This window comes from Paroedura picta, chromosome 11, assembly GCF_049243985.1.
Source record: "Paroedura picta isolate Pp20150507F chromosome 11, Ppicta_v3.0, whole genome shotgun sequence".
Lineage (NCBI taxonomy): Eukaryota > Metazoa > Chordata > Lepidosauria > Squamata > Gekkonidae > Paroedura > Paroedura picta.
Window position 1 is genome coordinate 19797015 of NC_135379.1, and position 22078 is coordinate 19819092.

At 42.4% G+C, this 22078-nt stretch overlaps 1 protein-coding gene across 4 annotated transcripts in view; it reads left to right on the forward strand.

Annotated features, from left to right (window-relative positions):
* CDK14 (cyclin dependent kinase 14) overlaps positions 1-22078 on the forward strand; it is a 268798-nt gene that overhangs the window by 161210 nt on the left and 85510 nt on the right. For all 4 annotated transcript variants that reach the window (XM_077302545.1, XM_077302548.1, XM_077302549.1 and 1 more), the window contains 3 exons: positions 2979-3072; positions 9492-9555; positions 20806-20854. In XM_077302545.1, the coding sequence (XP_077158660.1) occupies positions 2979-3072; positions 9492-9555; positions 20806-20854 (207 nt within the window). The remainder of the gene's footprint in view (positions 1-2978; positions 3073-9491; positions 9556-20805; positions 20855-22078) is intronic.

The window sequence follows — 22078 nt, forward strand, 5'->3', positions numbered from 1 at the left end:
CTGTTCAACGTGGAACTGCTAATCACACAATTAAAGGAGCAAGCAGGTTTCTCACGTTTTCCATGCTTTAATTTGTTTGTTGGTAATGTAGTGCTTGAGAGGCCATTAAAGCATTTTAAATTAGCAATACTGAATTGAAATTTCAAAAAGTATCAGGACAATTAGGTATACAGGATTTTATTTTAAATGAGCTGGCAGGATTTGCAAAAAAAAAAAATTAAAATGTGCTAAATTTACTCTTTCATATTAATACTTAAAATAATTTTCTGCTCATTCTGTTATTGCCATTGTTTCAATTCACAAACAAATGAAACCCACTTTTTCTTGTCATGATAAAAAGCAATCTTTCAAGGCAAGTATTTATCTTCAGTGAATGGCAGTTCAGAATCTTGACTTTCTCTGTGTCCTAGATTTAAATATTGCCTCTGTTTGACTAAGATATATCGGGCTTAATGAAGCACTAACCAAAGTATATTAGGAGTGGCAGTTTAATCAATTCAGCCCCTTCAGCAACCAGCAAGGGCATATGGAGTATAATTTCAATTGTCTTTCTAAGCATATAGAACACAATTTATGAATAGATGTGAAGTGCGTCACATATTGTGCAGTCTTAAAATCAGTGCTTTGTACATTGACTTTAGGTATAAAAAACATTTTTGGTGAAATAGGATTGAGCGTAAACCTATGATCACATCTCTATTTTTACTTGTAATTTCAAAACCAACCAACCAGATAACTGAAGGTGCTTTTAATGAGGACTCTGTGCCAGAGTCTGCTAAACAAATATTCAGTTGCGTTTTCCTAATTGATAGCAGCACATTAAATAACAGCCACCTTCTGAAAAGAAGGGGAAATGCTTGTTTCAACACATTGACACACCTGAGATTGGGCTGTTTCTTCAGCTAAGGCTGAAAAACATCCCTGAAGATTGTTTTACATGCCAGCAATTGTCCTCTGCCCTTTCAGAGTAATCTGAGAACTGGTGCACATATACTGCTATGTTGATGCACTCATCCCACATGAAGCTGTATTGTTGATCTTTCGTGAAGGTGGATTTTTATTCCATTTCTGAGCCCTGTATTGCCAGCACTTCAGTACTTAGTAAGCATTGGGCCATAAGAGCAACAGTGTGATGGAACATGACATTATGCTAGAAATGTGTGATGAAACATGACATTATGCTAGAAGGGCAAGTTAGTTCATGTAAGGTTAGCATCATATATGATGGCGTGCCCTCTCACAAACGCAAGCAAAAAAATAGTCTATAGCTAATCCAGCCCATTGGCACTGTTAGAACACACACAATTACTCTGAACATGATTGAGACCATTGGCCATACCCAGTAAGAGCCACCTCTTGTTCTCCTACATCAGATTTTAATAGATCAGATGTGGTTTTGAAACTCCTTTCAGGTACAAGAGTGATTTGACATGGCATGGGAGGTTACTATTTAAGAAGCCTAAATATGGAGTTCCTTGGAATACATAGAACTAGTGAAATAGTCTGTTGGGTCCTAAAGAGCCAGTGAATGGTTAGAATGTTGGACTAGGAGCAGGTGATCTAGGTTGAAATCTCCACTTGGTCATAAAGCTCACTGACCCTGAGACAGTCACAATCTTTGTGGTGATAAAATGGGAGAAGGGAGAGCAACGTAAACTCTGTTGAGCTCTTTGGAGGGATGTCAGGATAAAAATGTAATAGAATCATAGAACTGGAAGGAACCATTTGGGCCATCTAGTCCAACCCCCTGCTCAGTAAAGGATAAGTTTAAAGCATCCATGATAAGTATCTCTCTAACCACTGCTTAAAGACTGCCACCTGTTCCACTGTTGAACTACTCTGACTCTTAAATTCCACCCCCCCACCCCCATCCCCGGCTGTCTGGTCCGTACTGTTCTACATGTAGTTTAAACCCATTACTGTGAATCCTATCATCTGCTATCAACAGGAATTGCTCCCTACCCTCCTCCAAGTGACAATCTTTCAAATATTTAAAGAGAGCAATCACATTCCCTCTCAATCTTCTTTTCTACAGGCTTTGATTGCAAAGGTTGGGGAAGGATTTAATGGGAGAGGGCAGCTGCCTAACAGCTATTAGTGATAGCCATGCCACCTGCTCCCTTTAAATTCCTCCCCAAGCTGGGAAGGAATTTAAAGGGAGTGGCCACAGGGCTGTCATTATTAGTTGTTAGGTAGCCATCCACTCCGTTTAAATGCTCCCCCCACTTTCACAGGCAGATTTGCTTGAGAAGGTGGAGGGGGGCATGCATTTGCACCCACCCCGAAACTTCTCGGATTCAGCCAAATCAAAAAAAGGGAAGGGATATTCATGCATTTCAGATTTGGCAGAATCATTTCAGTTCAAATCTGAAACAGTACAATTATTTGTGTGTATGCATATGACTATACCCAGGCCTTGGATCATTCTTGTTGCTCTCCTCTGTACCCTCTCAGTTTTGTATATGTCGTTTTTGAAGTGAGATTTTGAGAACTGCACACAGCATTCTAGGTGTGGTCTGACCAATACGGTATACAGTGAGATTATGACATCTTGCAATTTTGATATGATGCCTATGTTGATACAGCCCAAAACTGCATTAACTTTCTTTACTTCCACATCACACTGTTTGCTCTTTTTTTAGCTTGCAGCCTATAAGTACACATGCTACCCACATCGTTTGTACACATGCTACCCAGATACAGGTTTCATTGGCACGCATTTATTTTTGTTAATGTTTCCTGGGGACTGAGTAGAATAAAAGTGTTTCTGTCCCGTAGTGCTGATGACACTTCTTTTGGCAGTTACTTCAAAACTGCTTTTAGTTTTAGTTATGATGTGGGAGACTGCTTCTTTAAATGAGCATCCCAGTAATTTTTCTCATTACTTTATGCAGCTTGCTATAATACTCCAAAGAACAGTACGATGATCCAAATGTTAAGAAATTAGTTCAAATTTGTTTTAAATTCTTGCTTTTCAGGGGAGTTGGTTGTATCTTCATAGAAATGATTCAGGGTGTTGCTGCTTTCCCAGGAATGAAAGATATTCAAGATCAACTTGAAAGAATATTTCTGGTAAGTCATGTTTTTTAACCATATTTGTTGATGTCCATATAAATACAAAACTCCTTGTGTGAACCACAATAAGACATATGAAGAATTGTTTAGCAGAAGACCCTGGAGCACGGTTTTGCAGTTCCTCAAAAACTATTGTTAGTTATGATACTTAGTTACATTAAATTCAAAATCCTACAATTATCTACCTAATACATTACGTGCATTATTAACATTGCCTGTTTAAATGTGTTTTTAAAGTTATTATTCCATGTGAACAAATAAACTTTTTTTCATTCTCTTGCTCACTTTCTGTTCTCCACACAACAATCCCACCATTTTCTTTTCTTCTGTAGCATCCTTCATTCTAGCAATCCAATTTTGTACGGTACCCAGCCAGAGAGAAGTGATTGGTTGAAAATGTACAACTTATATACTTTGCTTGCTCAATTAGCAAACCATTTCCACAATATCAAAATTAGTCTTCTTAGAAGTCCCCTACTTTTTTAGTCTCATGATGCTGTTTCAGAATTTTTGTTTTGTTTCATTTCCCTGTTCTTCATGCCCTTTGGACGTTCGAAACATGCAGGAGATGGACTTACCTTTACTCCCTTGGTTCTCTTTTGGTAGGATTGTTTTTGGGATGTAGAGCTAGCTTAAACTTCAAGAGGATTTGCCTATTAATAATTTTGGGAACACTGGGGACCAATGAGCACTTCCTATACTATGGGGAGACATATAGCAGGATAATTACTCTATTGCTTGTTTTGATACCTGCTGCTTCCTCTTTGCAACATATTACCAGTTCAAGGCTTCAGTGGCCTTTCTAGCTTCTCCCATGCCATTACCAGCTAGCTTACTACCACATTATCCAGTATGAGCCAAAAGTGCATTAAAGTTAATTTAAAAGCACTAAGGCACAGTGTGTGTGTGTGGTTGTTTATATCAGCAGGTAAAGCTATTCTTTCGCTATCATCTGCTGTAAGGAATTTTTCCACTGAAGGATGCATCTTTAGTGTGTCTCCTCAATTGCATCATCCTTTAAATTATCGCTCCTCCTTTGGTTGCCTGTTCCTTTCTTATCTTAAAGTGCTGCAGTTAATGGCTTTAATTTGGTTTTCACTGTTTTTCTGGTCTGGTTGATTTCCTAGGGCGGTAGCCTGTTATATGATATTTTGATATTAGTCTTTTTTATCACTCATTTGTGTATTGCACGCTTTAGTGGCAAGGCAGCATATACATCTTAAATAATAAATAATGTATTGGCTGCTTTCCTTTTGGAGAAGGGGTGTTATACTGTAATTGTCTTGTCTGTCTAAGAATCTCAGCATAACAGAGTATAGTTCCTGGCATAAAATTTGTTGTCTATTTCTTTCGTGAATGCGAAGTGTGTAATAGGGCCCAATAGATTTATTACTTTCTAACCAAAGCTGAAGCTCATGGTTAGAGTTATGTGCCTCACAGCTTCTCCCTCCCTCCCTCTCTCTCTCTCTCTCTCTCTCTCTCTCTCTCTCTCTCTCTCTCTCTCTCTCTCTCAAATATTGACAGTAAACTGTCATAAATCGCATATTGCAAAGAGACATGGCAAGGCATAGATACAATTGTCACTCAAGAGACACTCAGTCAATATGCATAACATGCATCTCTGGGCCTGCCTTTTTAACCTTTCCAGATGAGCCGAGAGTTATTCTGAAGAAGATAATTTCTTCATGATCCTTACTGTCTTCCTGTTATGACCTCTAGTTGTAAGAAAGGAAACATGCTTTGATTGTAATTCATGGAAGCCTTTCCAACCAGACCACTAAAAAGTTGCACTTGGGTAGAAGGGCTTTGAAATCAAAATTAAAAATGCCTCTTAAGAATCGAATGCTAAAAAGCAGTCTGTCAGTGCTGAAAGACTGTATGTTAATTTTATATCACAGATCTATAAGGCTGCTTTTCTTGCCAGGAGCTGGCACTGAAGGTGTGCAGCAACAATAAAAACAAGCTAAAAACTGAAAGATAACAAAATCTAAACAATCATCAGGGGGAAAAAAGCGTTTAAATTTCAAAACATCCTCAAAACTATTGAAACTTTTTTTCTGGGAGCAATTTTTAGAATGTAAGGTTCTTTTATGGTGCTGAAGGAAGGGCACTTCTTGGGCAAGTACATGTGAAAGATGAGTACCATCTCAGGGAAAATTCTGATATGTGTTGTTTGTGATTTAAGCCAGGGGTAGTCAACCTGTGGTCCTCCAGATGTCCATGGACTACAATTCCCATGAGCCCCTGCCAGCGTTTGCTGGCAGGGGCTCATGGGAATTGTAGCCCATGGACATCTGGAGGACCACAGGTTGACTACCCCTGATTTAAGCAATGAAGAACAGAACAACTCAGCCTAAGCACACAGGAGACAAAGCTCCTATAACTGCTTTTTGCTTGATTTCTTCATAAACAGTGATGGCAGATGATTGTCTCCCAGACCCCACAGTGAACCTCCCTTCAGAGCTCAAGAAATTGCTAATGGAAAATACATGGAGTAACGCTGGTTCTTAACTACTTTTTGCTCGGTTTCTTGAAATCCAGTCCTTAACGACCCATTTGCTTCTTTGTCATAAACAGAAAGCGATGTCTAGCATCGTTAATCTTTTTTCCCCCTTCTCATCCAGCCCTTGTAATTATTGCTTCACTACCTACCGCTTACATATTCAAGGCATGGCTGCCTTTTTAATTGAGTGTGTAGCAGCATGAGGCCATTTCCCAAGGAGACTGCTGGGTAGAACTATAGAGGCAGTATTACAAAAAAACAACAACAGCAAAACCTAAGGAAACGGCAATATGATGGGATTGTGACACATGATTGTGACACATGGTATAGCTTCATTAAAATATACCCTGCCTCTCCTCTCGGCTAAAGGCAGCTATTGTAAATTTTTGTGGCAAATTGCAATTGTTGTGACTGTCGGTAATTGTTGTGGTACCTGTGTAATCCTGCATGGGTACTGCTCATGCACAGGCCTGTCACAGAGCGTTTTATAAATGCCTGGAAGCACTTTGACCCCCACCCCCCACAGCTTCTTGCCTTTTTCCAGGTTGATAAGGAATAGGTGGGATGCCCTTCCTTCAGTTCTTTCTTGGCCACTACTGAGAGAAGCTCATCAAAGGTCTTTTCTGTTTGGTGTAGTGGTTAGGAGTGCGGACTTCTAATCTGGCATGCCAGGTTCGATTCTGCACTCCCCCACATGCAGCCAGCTGGGTGACCTTGGGCTCGCCACGGCACTGATAAAACTGTTCTGACCGGGCAGTGGTATCAGGGCTCTCTCAGCCTCACCCACCCCACAGGGTGTCTGTTGTGGGGAGAGGAATGGGAAGGCGACTGTAAGCCGCTTTGAGCCTCCTTCGGGTAGGGAAAAGCGGCATATAAGAACCAACTCTTCTTCTTCTTCTTCTTATCAGCTGTTAACTGCCTCAACTAACTAGCTGCCCTCTGGCTGTGGAGAACTGGTGACCAAAGAATGGCACAGCGTGGAAAGCCATTATTCAGCGCTACACAATAAAACGAAGAGTGCTTATTCATTCAGACTTGGAAATGACACATCAAGCAAACACAAGCAGCATCCATAATCAAGAAAAGACAAGAGCTGTAGATAAAAAAAGATTTACTTAAATATAGCCACTATTCTTTGGGTACTTTCTTTGGAAGACAGGGCCTCATTAACGATTGTAAAGTACTAATTTAGTGAAGACTGGTAACCCTAATCCTCATATTCCTTTTTCATTGAAAGGAGGCCTTGTATAGTGACAATAAGATCTCCAAAGCTTTTTAATATTCCATTGGGATTCTCCTCCATGGCCATGCTAATTTGGGAATAATCAATCTCCCACAGAGCCACTATCCACGCCATACATATAGTCGGGGTCAACAACCATCTAGTGGACTTTTTTAACCCTACTCCTCTAGCACCACACAAATGGCCACTCAATTGGAATATCCTCGCCTCAGTATTCTGATATTGCAGGGAACAAAACAGGAAATGCAGATTCTTCTGCTCCCAAGATGCCTGAGATCCACAATCCCTTGGAGACCCTTCCATATTCAGTCAGCAGAAGGTCTACTGTATACTTCCACTGATTAACTAGGGTCCTCTACAAGATGAGGCAAAGAACACATCAGCAATCCTAATACCCCCTTCAGGCTGAGATAGACTTGGTTCCTGACACTCTTGACCATATCCTTCAACAGATACATTCCCCCTCCCTCAGAAACACATATTCCTTTTGAAGGACATTCACTCTTCACACAGAAGGAATCCAAACAGTTTCTTAAAGGACTACTAAACCAGTTTTCTCCAATCCATCTCCCAGTGTCTCAATGGGACTTGTGCTTTCACAACTGAAGGGGGAAACGTTTGAGGCCATGGCTAGCTGCTCCCTTCATCTCCTTCCCATGAAAACGCTGTCCCTAGTAGAAGTCACACCATACAGGAGGATCAGTGCGCTACAGGCACTGTCCCAACCCCCCCCCCTCCCGCTTTCTGGAAGTGTTCAGCTCTATAGTAATGCTCTGCACTTTGCAACAATTTCTCTCTGCAGTGACATCTGTATACTTGAACCAAGACATAACCCTTCTCTTTAATTGGTACCCACAGTTAAAAAGCAATAGAGAATGTGTCCTCTGCTCCTTATATGTATGTTGAATATTTCTCTTCTACCTAGATAAGATGAAAACTTTTATGGCAGAGGATGGCCTCTTTTTCTCCTTTGTGGGCCCTGTTTGGGCAGAAAAGTGTCAGCCTAATCCATCTCTAGATGGAGAGCTGTGACTTGACCATCTGCTGGAGCTGCTAGACACTCACTCCACTCAAACACAGTCTGCTTCAGCAGATTTCCACCACTGAATATCTATAAGGGTGTTGATATGGTCCTCCTACCGCCCCTTGGCAAGCAAGGCACACCTTGAGGGACGTAGATGCTACAAGAGATACGGCTGTCAGAAGAGCAGTACTGCAGCCTCTATTCCACCAAGAGTGCACACCTGCCTTGCTCAGCCGAGTAAGTCAGCCCGCTCTTCTTCCAGGTGGGACTGCACAGATACCACATAGATGAATGCAGGATTGCACTTACCTGGAACTGTTGTTAACGGAGTGGTCACCTTTGTAGTCGGAACAGTGTGCTTTTAACTAAATATAGCTCTATACCTCACTCTAGCGGCAGCAGAGAGGAACTGAGGGATGGAACCTCTGCTTCTTCTCTATCATGTGGGAAAGAGACGGAAACAGTATGGGGAGATGGATGGAATGCCTCTAGACATTTCTGAGCTTCAAAAGGTCTCAGCAGGCCTGCGTCTGTGTAGCACCCCTGTGTGGCTGCTCGATAAAGCACAGTTTCAGGGAAGTACAGCCCAGTGTTTTGTTTTTGTGTGATTCTTCAAGGAGGCTAGCTGGTACTGTCTTTCCAAGCCTGCCCTACTGGTTTATTCTCTTGGTTATAAATTATTTTCATAGAAAATAATGTGAACATTACAAACCAAATCAGAACCAGATACCTTACTCCGAACAGCTCATTCTGTATTTTTTTTAGCACAGCGTAGAATAGGTCCATGGGTATAAAAGCTTATGCTACAGTCGATTCATTCTTGTTTCTACTGCCACAGCGTTCTTTGGTTATTTGTTTGTTTGGTGAACGGGAGTTTCCAAAATGCGTTCTAATCTCATTCAAGGTCTGATGGCAGCAAAATTGCTTGGGAGTCAGGAGGTTTGTAATTTAAGTCCTCTGCTTCCCTCTGCTGGCCACACTAAAATATTACATGGTGCTGTTATAAATGTACTTTGCACAATAAAACTGTATGATAAAAAATATATTGGTCTTTATAAGGCATGCAATGTATTTACACTTTTTATTGGTCTTTGCAAATAACCCCATTAGGTAGATTATGTTGAGATGCAATGAGAGGGTTTGTTGATCTTACACTGAATCCCAGTGGAATATTAAAAAGCTTTGGAGATCTTGTTGTTACTATACACAGTTTGCTTTCAGTGCAAAAGGAGCATGATAATTAGGGTTACCAGTCTTCACTTTGCAAACATTAATGAGACCCAAAACATTGTGGCTATATTTAAGTAACTCAGAGCTTTTTTATCTACATCTCTTGTCTTTTCCTGGTTATGGATGCTGCTTGTGTTTGCTTAATGTGTAATTTCCAAGTTTGAATTAATAAGCACTCTTCATTTTATCGTGTAGCACTGAATAATGGGCTTTCCATGCTGGCCGTAAATCTTGTGATGGCTTTAGATACTTATAAAAAATGAATGACCGTCTCATATTGTTCTGCAGTAGTAAACCCTCTAACCCTTGCAGCAAATCCCTAAACTTCCCTTGGTGGTTTAAGCTTGATTTCAATCTTTGCATTAAGTGGTCATCTGCATTCTTAACTCAGCGTCTTTTTCTCTGTCTGTTCATAGGTACTTGGAACCCCAAATGAAGATACCTGGCCTGGAGTCCATTCTCTACCCCATTTCAAACCTGGTAGGTTTCAAGGCTCAAGAAACCTGTAAGACCATTTATGCACTGGAGGTTTCATGCTGAGCTGCAGACTGGAGTTTTAGTCATGGCAGTTTGCCCCACCTCTTCCTGCACCCACACGGGGGAGTATTTGGCCTGGTGCCCCTCATCCATCCCCTATTTGTGCTCCTGCATGGGAGCTGGGGCAGTGAATTTCCCAGTGCGTAAACAATCTAAGAGACTCATGGGAGACAGGAGATTTAATTCTTTTCCCATAACATCTGGCCCCACACTGCCTGGAGACAGCAGTCAGGTGTCCTGTAACCTTTCAGCTGCAAGCCTTTACAGAGGCAATGCAGAAGATCAATAGTGACGTGGGGCTGAGAACTCACAAGCCCACACTGATCACCTGGCTACTTCCCCCACAGCCCTCTCCCCACCTTTCCCCCTCTCATCGCTCTCTTGGTTCCTGACACAGGCAGCTGTTCACCCAAACCGTACGGTTCCACACATTCCTGCCTACTTTCTTTGCTTACCTGTTTCTGTTGTCTGATTCTACGGAGATTTTCTCCCACACAGTCACAGAACAAGGCCTGTGTAGGCATGGCTGTTCTGGTTTGGGTGCAGGTGAAAGATCTAACTCCTCCAATTAAAAAAAAAACAAACAGTAAAGATCATCCTGCAAGCCTCAGAAATACTTTTGGGTTTGTAAATAGATTTACCTAAACATACATGGATTCATGATCCACGTTCTGGGCCCAGTTCAGAATTGGAATATTAAAATCTCATCATATACCATTTTTAAAAGATTCCACCTAAAGAGTGTACTTGATTTAAAGGGCATATGCTATGTTGTTGCGGGCAGTGGTTTATTTATTTTATTCTGTTTATTTATTTTATATACTATTATTATTACATTTATATACCACCCTTCAGAAAAGTTCAGGGCTGTTTACATGCTGGTAAAATTGCTACAGCCTTTTTCGTCAACAGTTGTGTGTATGTGGGGGAGAAAATGTTAATGTTCTAAGAATAATTTTGTCATTGCAAAATGTATCCATGAATGCATAGGGAGGCCAGGGCCAGCCAAAACTGTGTTAGCATTTTGATTAAGCATCCCCTAATTTGCTTTAGCTTCATAAGTATGAACAGAAGTACCATTTACAGTTCCAGGCCAAAGCTGCAGTGGATGTTACTGTAATGTTTGCATTCTCCTTTTCAGCGTTTTGTCTTATTTTAAAGTGCATTTAAGAGAAAGTGTGTTTTTGTAAACAGCTGCGTCATTTTTATTGACATAGTGATCCTCCTTTTATTGCAGAAAGATTTAAACCTTTGTCAATTATCTGTTCCACTATATATTTCTGGTAAGGCCTTGGAGGAGGAGCTGGTCTCATGGCTTAAGTGCCACTCAGCACTTAACGCCCACTCAGGGCAGCTGTCCCCATCCCCCCCCCGAGTGCCTCCTCCTCCAACCAGCTTGCCTGTCTGTTCAGCAGCCAGCCAATTGCCTTCCATCCCCCATCCCTGACCACCCCTTCCTCCTTCCACTTCCCTCCGAGGCTGCAGATCCCTGCTGTGTCAGAACTGCCCCTTCCATCCCACCCTTCAGCCTGCAGCCTTTCCAGGTCCCCAATCTAGCACCCATTGTATTCCTGGATGCAACGGGCTTTGCCCCTAGTCTGCTACATATTTGTCTCTTTTCGTCCTTTCCTTGAATCAAGATGAATGCTATGACTGGATCCCCTGCCGGTGAGTTCCCTAACAGCTGCCTACAGCCTAGGGGGAGAGGGAGGCCGTCCACAGTTCTTCCACCCCCTTAATCTAGCGCCCGTTGTATTCCTGAATGCAACGGGCTTGGCCTCTAGTATACTTAAGAAGCAGCTCAGTTTGTTTATTAATAAAATTAGGTACTATTAAGCTAATAAGTTTGTCTGAGATAAATGCTTTTCTGAAACCTGCATATATGTATAGCATCTACTGTGTCATGATGGGCTGGATCCGGGGTGGGGGAGGGGGCTCCCTCTCTCCCTCTTTCTGTTTCTGGCCGAAACAGGAGTCTCAGAGTCAGCATTCACACCCAGTATCCTGGTCCTTGAGCTGCTTGTGGCCGGTCTCTAGCTGAAGGGGAGGCTGGTTTCCCTCTCTCTGCCTCATCTCCTGGTCAAACCAGAAATCTCAGCAGAAGGGAAAATACCAAGCAGCACTTCCAGCCCATAATGCCCAGCTGACTTTGGCCTTTCTCTCTAAAACAAATAGCTTTAAACCTTAAAATTAAGAAGAAAAATTATTCTGGAAAAAGATTTATGTTGTTACATTAAAGAGGCTTATTTTATAACATTTCCAAGGCTGATTTTTTTTCCTGTGGAAAATTAAAACAAATGACAAAAAAGTAATAGAGCTCTGGGCAGACCAAGTAAAAAAACAAAATAATGGTGCGTTGACAGTAGATGGCAGAAGAAGCCTTTATCTTGATTAAGTCTCAGTTGGAGCATACTGGGTATGTCCGTGATTTCACTCTTTGAAAAGTCAAAGAAATAAACTGCAAATCATCACTGTATCAGATGTATATCTCTGGTTAAAATCATATATTTCACCTATATGAAAGGGAGATGATATGGTTCTTTATAGAGGAGAATTAGACTGTTGTAGTAGCATTGGTATAGTAGTTAGGAGTGTGGACTTCTAATCTGGCAAGCCAGGTTTGATTCCCTGTTCTTCCACATGCAGCCAGCTGGGTGACCTTGGGCTTGCCACAGTACTGATAAAGCTGTTCTGACCAAGCAGTGATATCAGGGCTCTCTCAGCCTCACCCACCCCACAGGGTGTCTGTTGTGGGGAGAGGAAAGGGAAGGCGATTGTAAGCTGCTTTCAGTCTCCTGGTAGAAAAAAAGCAGCATATAAGAACTAACTTTTCTTCTTCAAAGATGTTCTGACCGAGCAGTGATATCAGGGCTCTCTCAGCCTTGCCTCCCACAGGGTGTCTGTTGTGGGGAGAGGAAACGGAAGGCGACTGGAAGCTGCTTTGAGACTCCTTCAGTAGAGAAAAGCAGCATATAAGAACCAACTCTTGGTCGTTTTCTTCTTTTTTTAACTGCTGAATTGGTATGACTCTCATACTCACTCTACTGAAAGGCCCTCTTCCCCAGGCAGAGTAGATGCGACTTCTCGTGTGGCACATGGAGAATCTCAGCACAGGTGCTGCCCATCCCCAGCTCAAGAACATTACGATGTTTGTCTACCGCATCATTGGGACTGTGTATGCCCAGTGCCCATTCACGGACTTTAAAAAATACCCCCTCGACACAACAGATGTGTATTTGTGCCTGGTGCCACTCTATGTACGGCAGGTTCGTTTTGTTTTCCTTTCCAGCTCTAATTGGAATGGATTTTTTAAAAATAAAAGGCCCTATACAGAAAGCACTGATGAATAGAACGCCAGCATCTGCTCCGAGGAAGCTTTGATGCCTAAGCTGTGCTACTTTTTACAGCCGAAAACAAGGGATTTTGAACAGAAGGTAAAAGCCGTAAACAGCGACTGTGCTCACATAACCCACGACTTAATTAAATAGCTGTGGCATTTCCAACTACTAAGAAGGGTTTTAAACTAATTTCATCTCAGTCGCTTATTAGCATCCTAATTGGAGAAACCATTCATTTCTCACAAAACTGTGGTTCGGTTATTAGCACGGTGATGACACATCCCCCCCCCCCCTTCCTGGGAAAGTTGGATAAATATTATCTGCTGTGGGCAGGAGTGATGACAAGATGGGTCCAAGGCCTGGATCGTTCTGGTATTACAGGAGACCTTCTGCAGTCTGTGCACAGCTGCTGCGTTCTTCTTTCGACACCCCTACAAAGTGTTAACAAAAGCATCAGGTTTTTAAAAATAGTGTCTTCTCCATGTACTTACGCATGCTCAAGTTCTCCTCTGAGCGTGGGCTGGTGAGAAGGTGGGACAACCACTGCCAGTAGTCTTAGCTTCTACTAACAGACCTCCAAGGCAAGCTAATTAGCACTTTCTTGTTATAATAGGCCATGCTGTCCTCCTTTTTATATCCCAAAGCATCGCATGGGTTGTTTTCGCAACTATAAGCACTTAGCACTGTTTTGTTTTTTTAATGGCGACTGCATTTTTAATTTTTAGTCAGCAAGCTGCCTTTTTTTTGTTCATTTCAACAGAAAGCAGCGTCTAAATTCGCTATGCTAATTACCTTGAAACAATCCTGTGATTCGGGGGTGTATTGTCGAATGTAAGTGAAGAAGGTTCACGCATTAGAAGAGGTTGAGAAGAAAGCTCCAGAAAGCTACTGGATTCGGTGCTTGATGTGAATGTTATCATCAGGATGCAGTCACTTAGACCCATTATGCACGGGGGTTTTAGCGCACATTCGGGGTGGAATGGCGGCGACTAAAATCACGGATAACGCACGGAGCCGGCTGCAACCGGCTGCAGCTTCGGTGCATGCCGCCGAAAAAGCCGCGTCAGTGAAACGCGGAAGAAAGCGCAGCTTCCGGGTGAGCGGGGCGCAACCAGAAGCGGCGCCCGGATCGGCGGGTGCATAATCGGTTACTCTGGGTTTTGCCGCCGTCGCGCCCCACCCCGTGTATAACTGGTATGCGTCGCGTCTTCCCCCTCCGCGTTTTCCATGTGACCCGAAATCGCCGTTTCGGCGGCCGTGCATAATGGGCCTTAATGAGCCCCTCAACATATAGATGCATTTACTGCACAAGATTAAAGTAGGGCAGTATTTTGTTATCCAATTGCTTTGTTTAGAGATTTCATGAAGTAGTTTATAGGCATCTTGGAGAAAATAGGCTGATCTACTCGGGAGATTTGGGCCAATAATTAGGCAACCAGAGACCATAATTTTGCTGCAAGTGATGGAGTTTGAAATTCAGGAGATATAAAATCCTCTTTCTCCTCAAAAAGGATTATTTTTCCCCTCCGAGGTTTGTAAATGTGTTGCATGCTGAATTGCTTAAAGAAAGGTTTAGAGCAGAGCATAAGGCTTTTTAGATTTTTTGAATACAGAATACGTAAATGAAGATACATTCGTTTATCTGTTTCCAGCCTATTTGGTCCATAATAAGTTGCAGTTTTAAGATAAATTTGGGGCAAAAAATACTCTTGACTCTCAGTACTGCAGGTAAATTGCTCTCCTTTTCACAGGTGGCTTCAGCCCGTACCCTGGCCCTGCAAGTGGTAGTGGGGGTGCGGAGATAAAACACATTGCCTTGACATATACAGGTCCTTCTTCAGCTGCCAGTAAATGTCCAAATGGCAAAATAACACCCAGCTTTACCAAATCCAATGTGTGCATGGCCTCTGACTCTGGAAGGGAAGGTGCCAGAAGGAGAACAGGAAGATAAAAGCCCATTTCTCCCCTCCTCCTCCTCCTCCTCCTCACTGTATGCAGGTCCATCATCTTGCTGAAATAGGCTTATACCATGTGATGGTTATCTTATTTTGTCCCAGGCCAAGAAGCAAAAAAAATCAAGAAGTTGTCTTTCAAGCCTTTTATATTTCTGTTCTTACATCTTAATTTAGACTTCTCTCCCAAGTTGGAAAGCTTTCCTTGGGGCAAACTACTTGTTAATCACCAGTTACATATCATAATAACCCAGCAGCCCCCTAGTCTGTTGCAAAGTGCCCCACAGGAGAATGCGATCTGAAGCCAAGAAAGAGTAGGAGAGAAAGGGTCTCTTAACCCTGTCTTTCCCAACCAGTTTTGTGCTGAAACTCTCTCCTTTCCAAGCAACGGTTATGCAAAGGCCCATTATGCACGGAGTGGAAGGTCTGCATTCGGGGTAGAATGGCAGCGGCTAAAATCGCCAATTATGCACGCTGCAGGCGGCAACCGGGTGCAGAGTCAACGTATGCTGCCGAAAAAGCCACGTTAGCGAGATGCGGAAGGCCTATTATGCACGGCCGCTGAAACGGTGGCATGGAGAACGAGGAGGAGGAAGAAGCGAAGCAAACCGATTATGCACGGGACGGAACACAACGGCGGCAAAACCCAGAGTATCCAATTATGCACACAGATACTCCGGAGCCGCTTCTGGTTGTGCCCTGGTCCCAGGAAGCTCCACTTTCTTCCGCATCTCGCTAATGTGGCTTTTTCGGCGGCATACGTTGACTCTGCACCCGGTTGCCGCCTGCAGCGTGCATAATTGGTGATTTTAGCCGCTGCCATTCCACCCCGAATGCAGACTTTCCACTCCGTGCATAATGGGCCAAAGTGGAGCTTCCCGGGACCAGGGCACAACCAGAAGCGGCTCCGGAGTAGCCACGTGCATAATCGGTTACTCTGGGTTTTGCCACCATTGTGTTCCGTCCCGTACGTAAGCGGTTTGCTTCGCTTCTTCCTCCTCCGCTTTCTCCATGCCGCCGTTTCAGCGGTCGTGCATAATGGGCCTTACAGGGCTTCCCAACTAGCCCACTGTTTGCCAGACAAACATGTTTGAATATTTTGTGGGTATAGAAATAATGAAATAAGATCTCCTATATTAAATTCCCTCTGCCAACAGTTCTTTCGGGCTAGGCCATAACAAACATCTGTTAATGGTACGTTAATGCTGCCAAATTTCATTGTAGGAATGTTTTCCAGTTGTGTGTAAGCATATAGTTAGCTGGGCCATGTGAGGGTGCAAGGTGGGGAAATAGCTGGACATATTGCTAATGCAGTATGTTTATATATTCCATTGCGCAAATACCAAATTGTGAGATTGTGGAGAGCTGTTGTCTAAATGTGCTCCCCACACACACACACACACACACACTTTAATGTCCAATGTATGCCATTTGCAAAGCAAGAATATTGGTCCTCGGTGTTTTTGTTTTTTTGGCCACAACACCAGAATTGTCTTGGTAGCTACTTGCTTGAGATGATTCACTGTGGAAACCTGAAGGTTTGATTTTGAGACAAAGTCTTCATGATGTCACTGTTGCTGACAAGGTCCCGATTAATGGGGAATATCCGTACTGTTGGCAGTTTGCAAGACTAGGGGGGGGAGGGGGGGAGGACAATTAAATTCCTGGATGCAGTGCTGCAATACCTGATTTTAGAAATTAGGGTTCTTGTCTAGATTTGCTATCTGTGGCACTTCAGTTCTGTATGGGTTTCTTTACACATTCTGCTTCCTTATTATTATTATTATTATTATTATTATTATTATTATTATTATTATTATTATTATTATTATTATTATTATTTGGATTTATATCCCGCCACTCCCCGTAGGCTCGTGGCGGGTCACAGCAGTCCTATTAAAATACCCATTAAAAGACTTTAAAACAATCCCAACATAGCGGAACTTATTATTCCCACCCCTGCTATCAGAGTGGCAGGGAGGGTGGGGAGGAGATGCTAAGTCTGGGGGGGGGAATGTTGGCACTCATTCGTTGACCCCGGCCTCAACCAAAAACCCGGCGGAAGAGCTCCGTCTTGCAGGCCCTGCGGAAAGCTGGTAAATCCTGCAGGGCCCGCAGCTCACCCGGGAGCTCGTTCCACCAGGTAGGGGCCAGGACCGAAAAGGCCCTGGCCCTGGTCGAGGCCAGGCGCACATTTCTAGGGCCAGGAACGATCAGGAGATTCTCCCCCGCTGAGCGTAAAGCCCTGCGGGGGATGTAGGGCGGTAGGCGGTCCCTCAGGTATGTGCGTCCCAACCCGCGTATAGCCTTAAAGGTCAAAACCAGAACCTTGAACCTGATCCGGGCAGTAATTGGCAATCAATGCAGCTGCCTCAGCACAGGCTGGATATGGGCCCTCCAAGGTGTACCAGTGAGTACCCGAGCAGCTGCGTTTTGCACTAGCTGGAGTTTCCGGATCAGAGACAAGGGTAGGCCGGCGTAGAGCGAGTTACAAAAATCTATTCTGGAGGTGACTGTCGCATGGATCACTGTAGCCAAGTGGTCAGGGGACAGGTAGGGCGCTAGTAGTCGGGCCTGGCGAAGATAGAAAAGCGCCTGACCCGCTACTCTCTTGACCTGAGCCTCCATAGTCAGGGAGGTACTTGTACTAATATAGACTAATGTGCAAATGTCGTAAGTGTGAACCACCTTAATTTAGGTAGTGCTGGCTCCTCTCAGCCTGTTGATTCGGAAATGATGCATTGAAGTGTTACTTTTTATAATTGCTTCATTGCTTATATAATCTTGCAAATGCTACTTCCTTGCCTTTTAACAAGCAGGCACTTTAGCAAGGTGGTATCTCAAAATTGCAGCCTTTCTTTGTGGTTTGTTAAAATCAGCTTGAAGATACTGCTTGTCACTTAAACTTTGGTATCCTTGTCAAACTGTGCCACTTATTAGTCTGCTGTCTCTTCTCTCGGTCCTGCTGCTCAGTCACTTAAGGTGTTTTATGTTTCACAAGTGGCTTGATCAATTGTTTCTTTATTTTGTGGCTGGCCAATGGCCATTGTGTACTTCCTTCAGAGACTGGGGGTGGTGGTGGAGGTGATGATGATGATGATGATGAAGAACAGTGAATGAAGCAATCATTTCCTGCAATTTGTTCTTGAGAAGTTTCTCCCCATATATAGATACACCAAGAGTGGTATTGTGGGGCTTGTCCTTAGTACAAAGCCCTTACTGTGCATGTCTTTTGTTTACAGTGGGTTCCAAGAAATGAAAAAGGACGCTACAGTCCTTTGATTTCTGGATTAGGCCATGATTCAGATGGGTAGCCGTGTTGGTCTGAAGTAGCACAATAAAATCAGAGTCCAGTAGCACCTTTAAGACCAACAAATATTTATTCAGGGTGTGAGCTTTTGAGTGCAAGCACTCTTTGTCAGACTATGATCTCCTTACATGACAGGGAATATATAGCAAAAATCAATTACGTTACATCAGTAGACTGTGTCACAACCAAATACAGCCAATGATAATCCTTTGTCAAAACAGCCAATCAATCCTTTGAATTCAGTATAGCTTACAAAAACACAAGGAGAGACTGAACTACCTGTTATCACTGATCAAAGGCTCTCACCTTCCCATATGCTGCTTGCTCCATCCGTCTCCATACAACTGTAAAACATTTCTCCCAGGGAATTGCTGGTAACTATCTATCCCAAGGCTAGGGAGTCAAACTCAAAATTCCATTACATTGCCATATCTTACAGTCACATTATCACAGAATCCACCACAGAAGCCACTGGAGAACACGTACCATCCCTAATAAGACAACGCTACAAGAAAAGAGACTCCACATGGACTCCCCCAGATGGTCATAATGCCACACTGGACCTCTACATAGATTGCTTCCACCACAGGGTCCAAACTGATGTGATCAACAAACAACATCGCACACAGCAGAATATCAGCTATGCTGAAAGGAAGGCCATAGAGAGCCTTAGGAACAATCCAGATATAATAATTAAGGAAGCTGACAAAGGAGGAGCTGTTTTATTGGATTAGGCCATGTCTTCTTCAGTGTAAGAGGTAGCTGATTATTCTCCTCCACAACAGCTTCTTGCATATGTAGAGGAGGTGCATTGTATATGGAATCCTCTTTGTTGTATGCAAACCACTCTATAGTAGACCAGGACACAATGGAAAGCTCTCACCCCATTCCTGTAGCTAACAAGGTTGCAAAAGGGAACTACAGTGCAGCTACAGAGTGTTAGAGCTTGCGAGCTAAAAATGGCCTTGTACTAGATGGATTTGAGGTCCAGTGTGATATAACAGTTAAAGTGTCAGATTAGAATCTGGGAGACCCAGGTTCTCAGATGCCTACTGGGGATTTATTGTGGAAGCATGCTTGGTGGTCTTGGGTGAGTCACACCCCCTTACCATAACCTACTGTGGGGGTATAAAAGACAAAAGGAGAACTATGTAAACAAATTAAGTAAATAAAATAATTTAGATGGGATCTATCTATCTATTTATATAAAACCCATGTGGACCTGGTGGAACTCGCATGTAGGCAAAGTGTAAATATTGTATTCACACGTGAATGCATATCCTGTGGCAGAGCTAGGTAGATTATTGTACTTCTCCACATTGTGTGTGGCCTTTAACCACATGGGTTTAACCTCTGGTATACATCAAAGTCTGAACATCTTTTGAAAGCATTAATACCTTCCTTTACAAGATATTTTCAGTGGTTTATTTCAGTTATTCAATAATTCAGTAATTATCTTATTTCAGTAAATTAGTAAATAAATTAATACATTTTAGTTTTAGTTCTGTCTTGTACTGTTGAATTCGGTTTTATGAACATATGATAGATTATAAGTATAGGCTGCTTGAATATAAACTTTTTTGACCTTTGTTTTTATATTTAATTAAGAGGGATATAATTGCTACTTGGTGAAATTATAGCTAAACTTTCTTAGCGGTAGTTTTTGCATATCAGAATATATGTAATTTCTGACATCCTGCAAAACTATTTCTAAGGGAAGCTGAAATGTGGTTCGCCATGTTGCCTAAATTAGCAAACTGTGGTTTGTTCGTGACAGGCCAGTAAACAGAATCCGTCTTTGTGACTATTGCTTGTATTGATGTCTGTATAGTCCTAAGGCTTGGTGAAATATTATTCTGTTTATGATTTTCTCAAAGACCTCCAGGGAAATCTGAAGAATGCTAGAGCCGTAAGAACAGGAGCCAGCATTAAGATCTTAGTCTTTGTGTTGTGCTTCCATTGCCATGCAGTGGGTGACCCCCATCAAGCAAGCTGGGACAAGCTTAGCTTTCATTCAAAGAATGAGCCCTATATCTCGTCCCTAGTAATCAGTGTACAATCCTACCCCCTTCCTGCTGTAGTGGAAGACCAGGGCAAAATCACTGTATTTCCTCCTTATGCTGGTGGCGGAGGAAGCATGTAAGAGAAAGAACTTTTGTTTCCTGGGCTATTATTATGGGCAAGGAAACAAGTAATTACTGTAATTATGGAATTGTGGTTAGTCTTACCCAAGCAGAGGTTTACGTGAGCAGCATACCACCCACCTTGCCTCCAAATGTGCCGCATGAGCCTCGGTTTCGGTTAATCTTTCTTCCTGTTGTTGTTATAAATTAGTTCATTAAGGATTTGGAACCACGGAACAAAATGTCAAAGTGAACGTGTTTGTGTTGAAGAAACATAATCTGCCTTTTTGAAGTTGTCTGATTGATTAGTGTTCCTTGAGCACTTCTCTTTGAGGTTTTCCCATATTAAATCAATGAATGGCTGAGCCAGGTGATAAGCCGAATGCGCGTTAAAATATTTTTAAACACATTCCCTGTATAGTTTTGTACAAAAACTGAATATCTGTCATTTTCTTTCCCTGTTGTTGCAGAGCGCTTTACACAGTACAGTGCTAAAAACCTCAGGCAAGCCTGGAATAAGTAAGTCTTTACCGATTTCTTGCTAATTATTATTCCTGAACAGAATAGATATGTATTCCTCTCTTCGTTTTTTGAATATTGTGTGCATTTCTAATGCCAAAAGTGACCCAGTTTATTCTTTGCCACAAATGTCTCCATTTCTCTGCTGCCTTTGTCTAACATTTCCACCCTGCACTGCAGAAAATGAATAATGCCCAAAGCAATAGGCAGTGGTTTTAAATAGGAAAGGCTGGTGCTGATGGGTGGAGAATGTGCAGGGAGAACAAAATAGCTGGAAACACTCGTTTCCCTAAAGGTGCCTTAAAAATTTTCTGCCAATCCGCAATTTGCTGTAAACTGATATACTAAAACTTCAGAGCCCTTTATTCATATCTCAGGACAAATAGGATTGGATTTAGAAGTATGATTTGCGTTAAGTACATATATAACACAGTACCTTTTTGGTTTTGAATTGACAGATAAATATCATGTTAAAAACTAAAGGAATATTGTTACTTGAAGCTGTCTTAACAATTTCTCCATATTCTCTGTGTTGTGGTAAAAAACAGTTCTTCAGTGTAAATGGGTGTCCATAAAGGTACAGAGGTTATCGTAATATACAGAAGAACAATAGAAAAACTTTCACCTTCCAACTTTCAGTAAACATTTATGAAACATGTAAGGGAGGGTCTTTTATTTATTATTTATTGGTTTTTATAGACAGCTCCTTCTCACAAGCAGGCTCAGGGTAGTTCATATCATACATTATAGATATAGATATAGAGATATATAGATACATAGATATATAGAGAGAGAGATATATCCTATTATAAAATCAGTTAAAATAGTAGATAAATCTTACAGCGCTCTGTTTTCCTTTCTGTTACTTGGTCAATCCATCTCTTAATCCATTAGGACATATTGAGAGAGGCAGTCCCTTAGATACGCAGGATCCAGAATGCATGTGGATTTGAAGATTAAAGCCAAGACCTTAAACTTGATCTGGAATTCAACCAGCAACCAGTGCAGCTTTCAGAGGGTAGTCATGTATGAGCCCTCCATGGCATCCTAATGAGGACCTGGGCAGCTGCATTCTATACCAGCTGCAGTTTCTGGGTCAAGGCTAAGGGTAGACCCGCATACAGTGAGTTACAGCAATCTAGCGTGGAGGTGACCATCGCATAGATGACCGTGGCTAGCTTTTCCGTGATCAGATAGGATGCTAGTAGCTCCACCTGGTGGAGA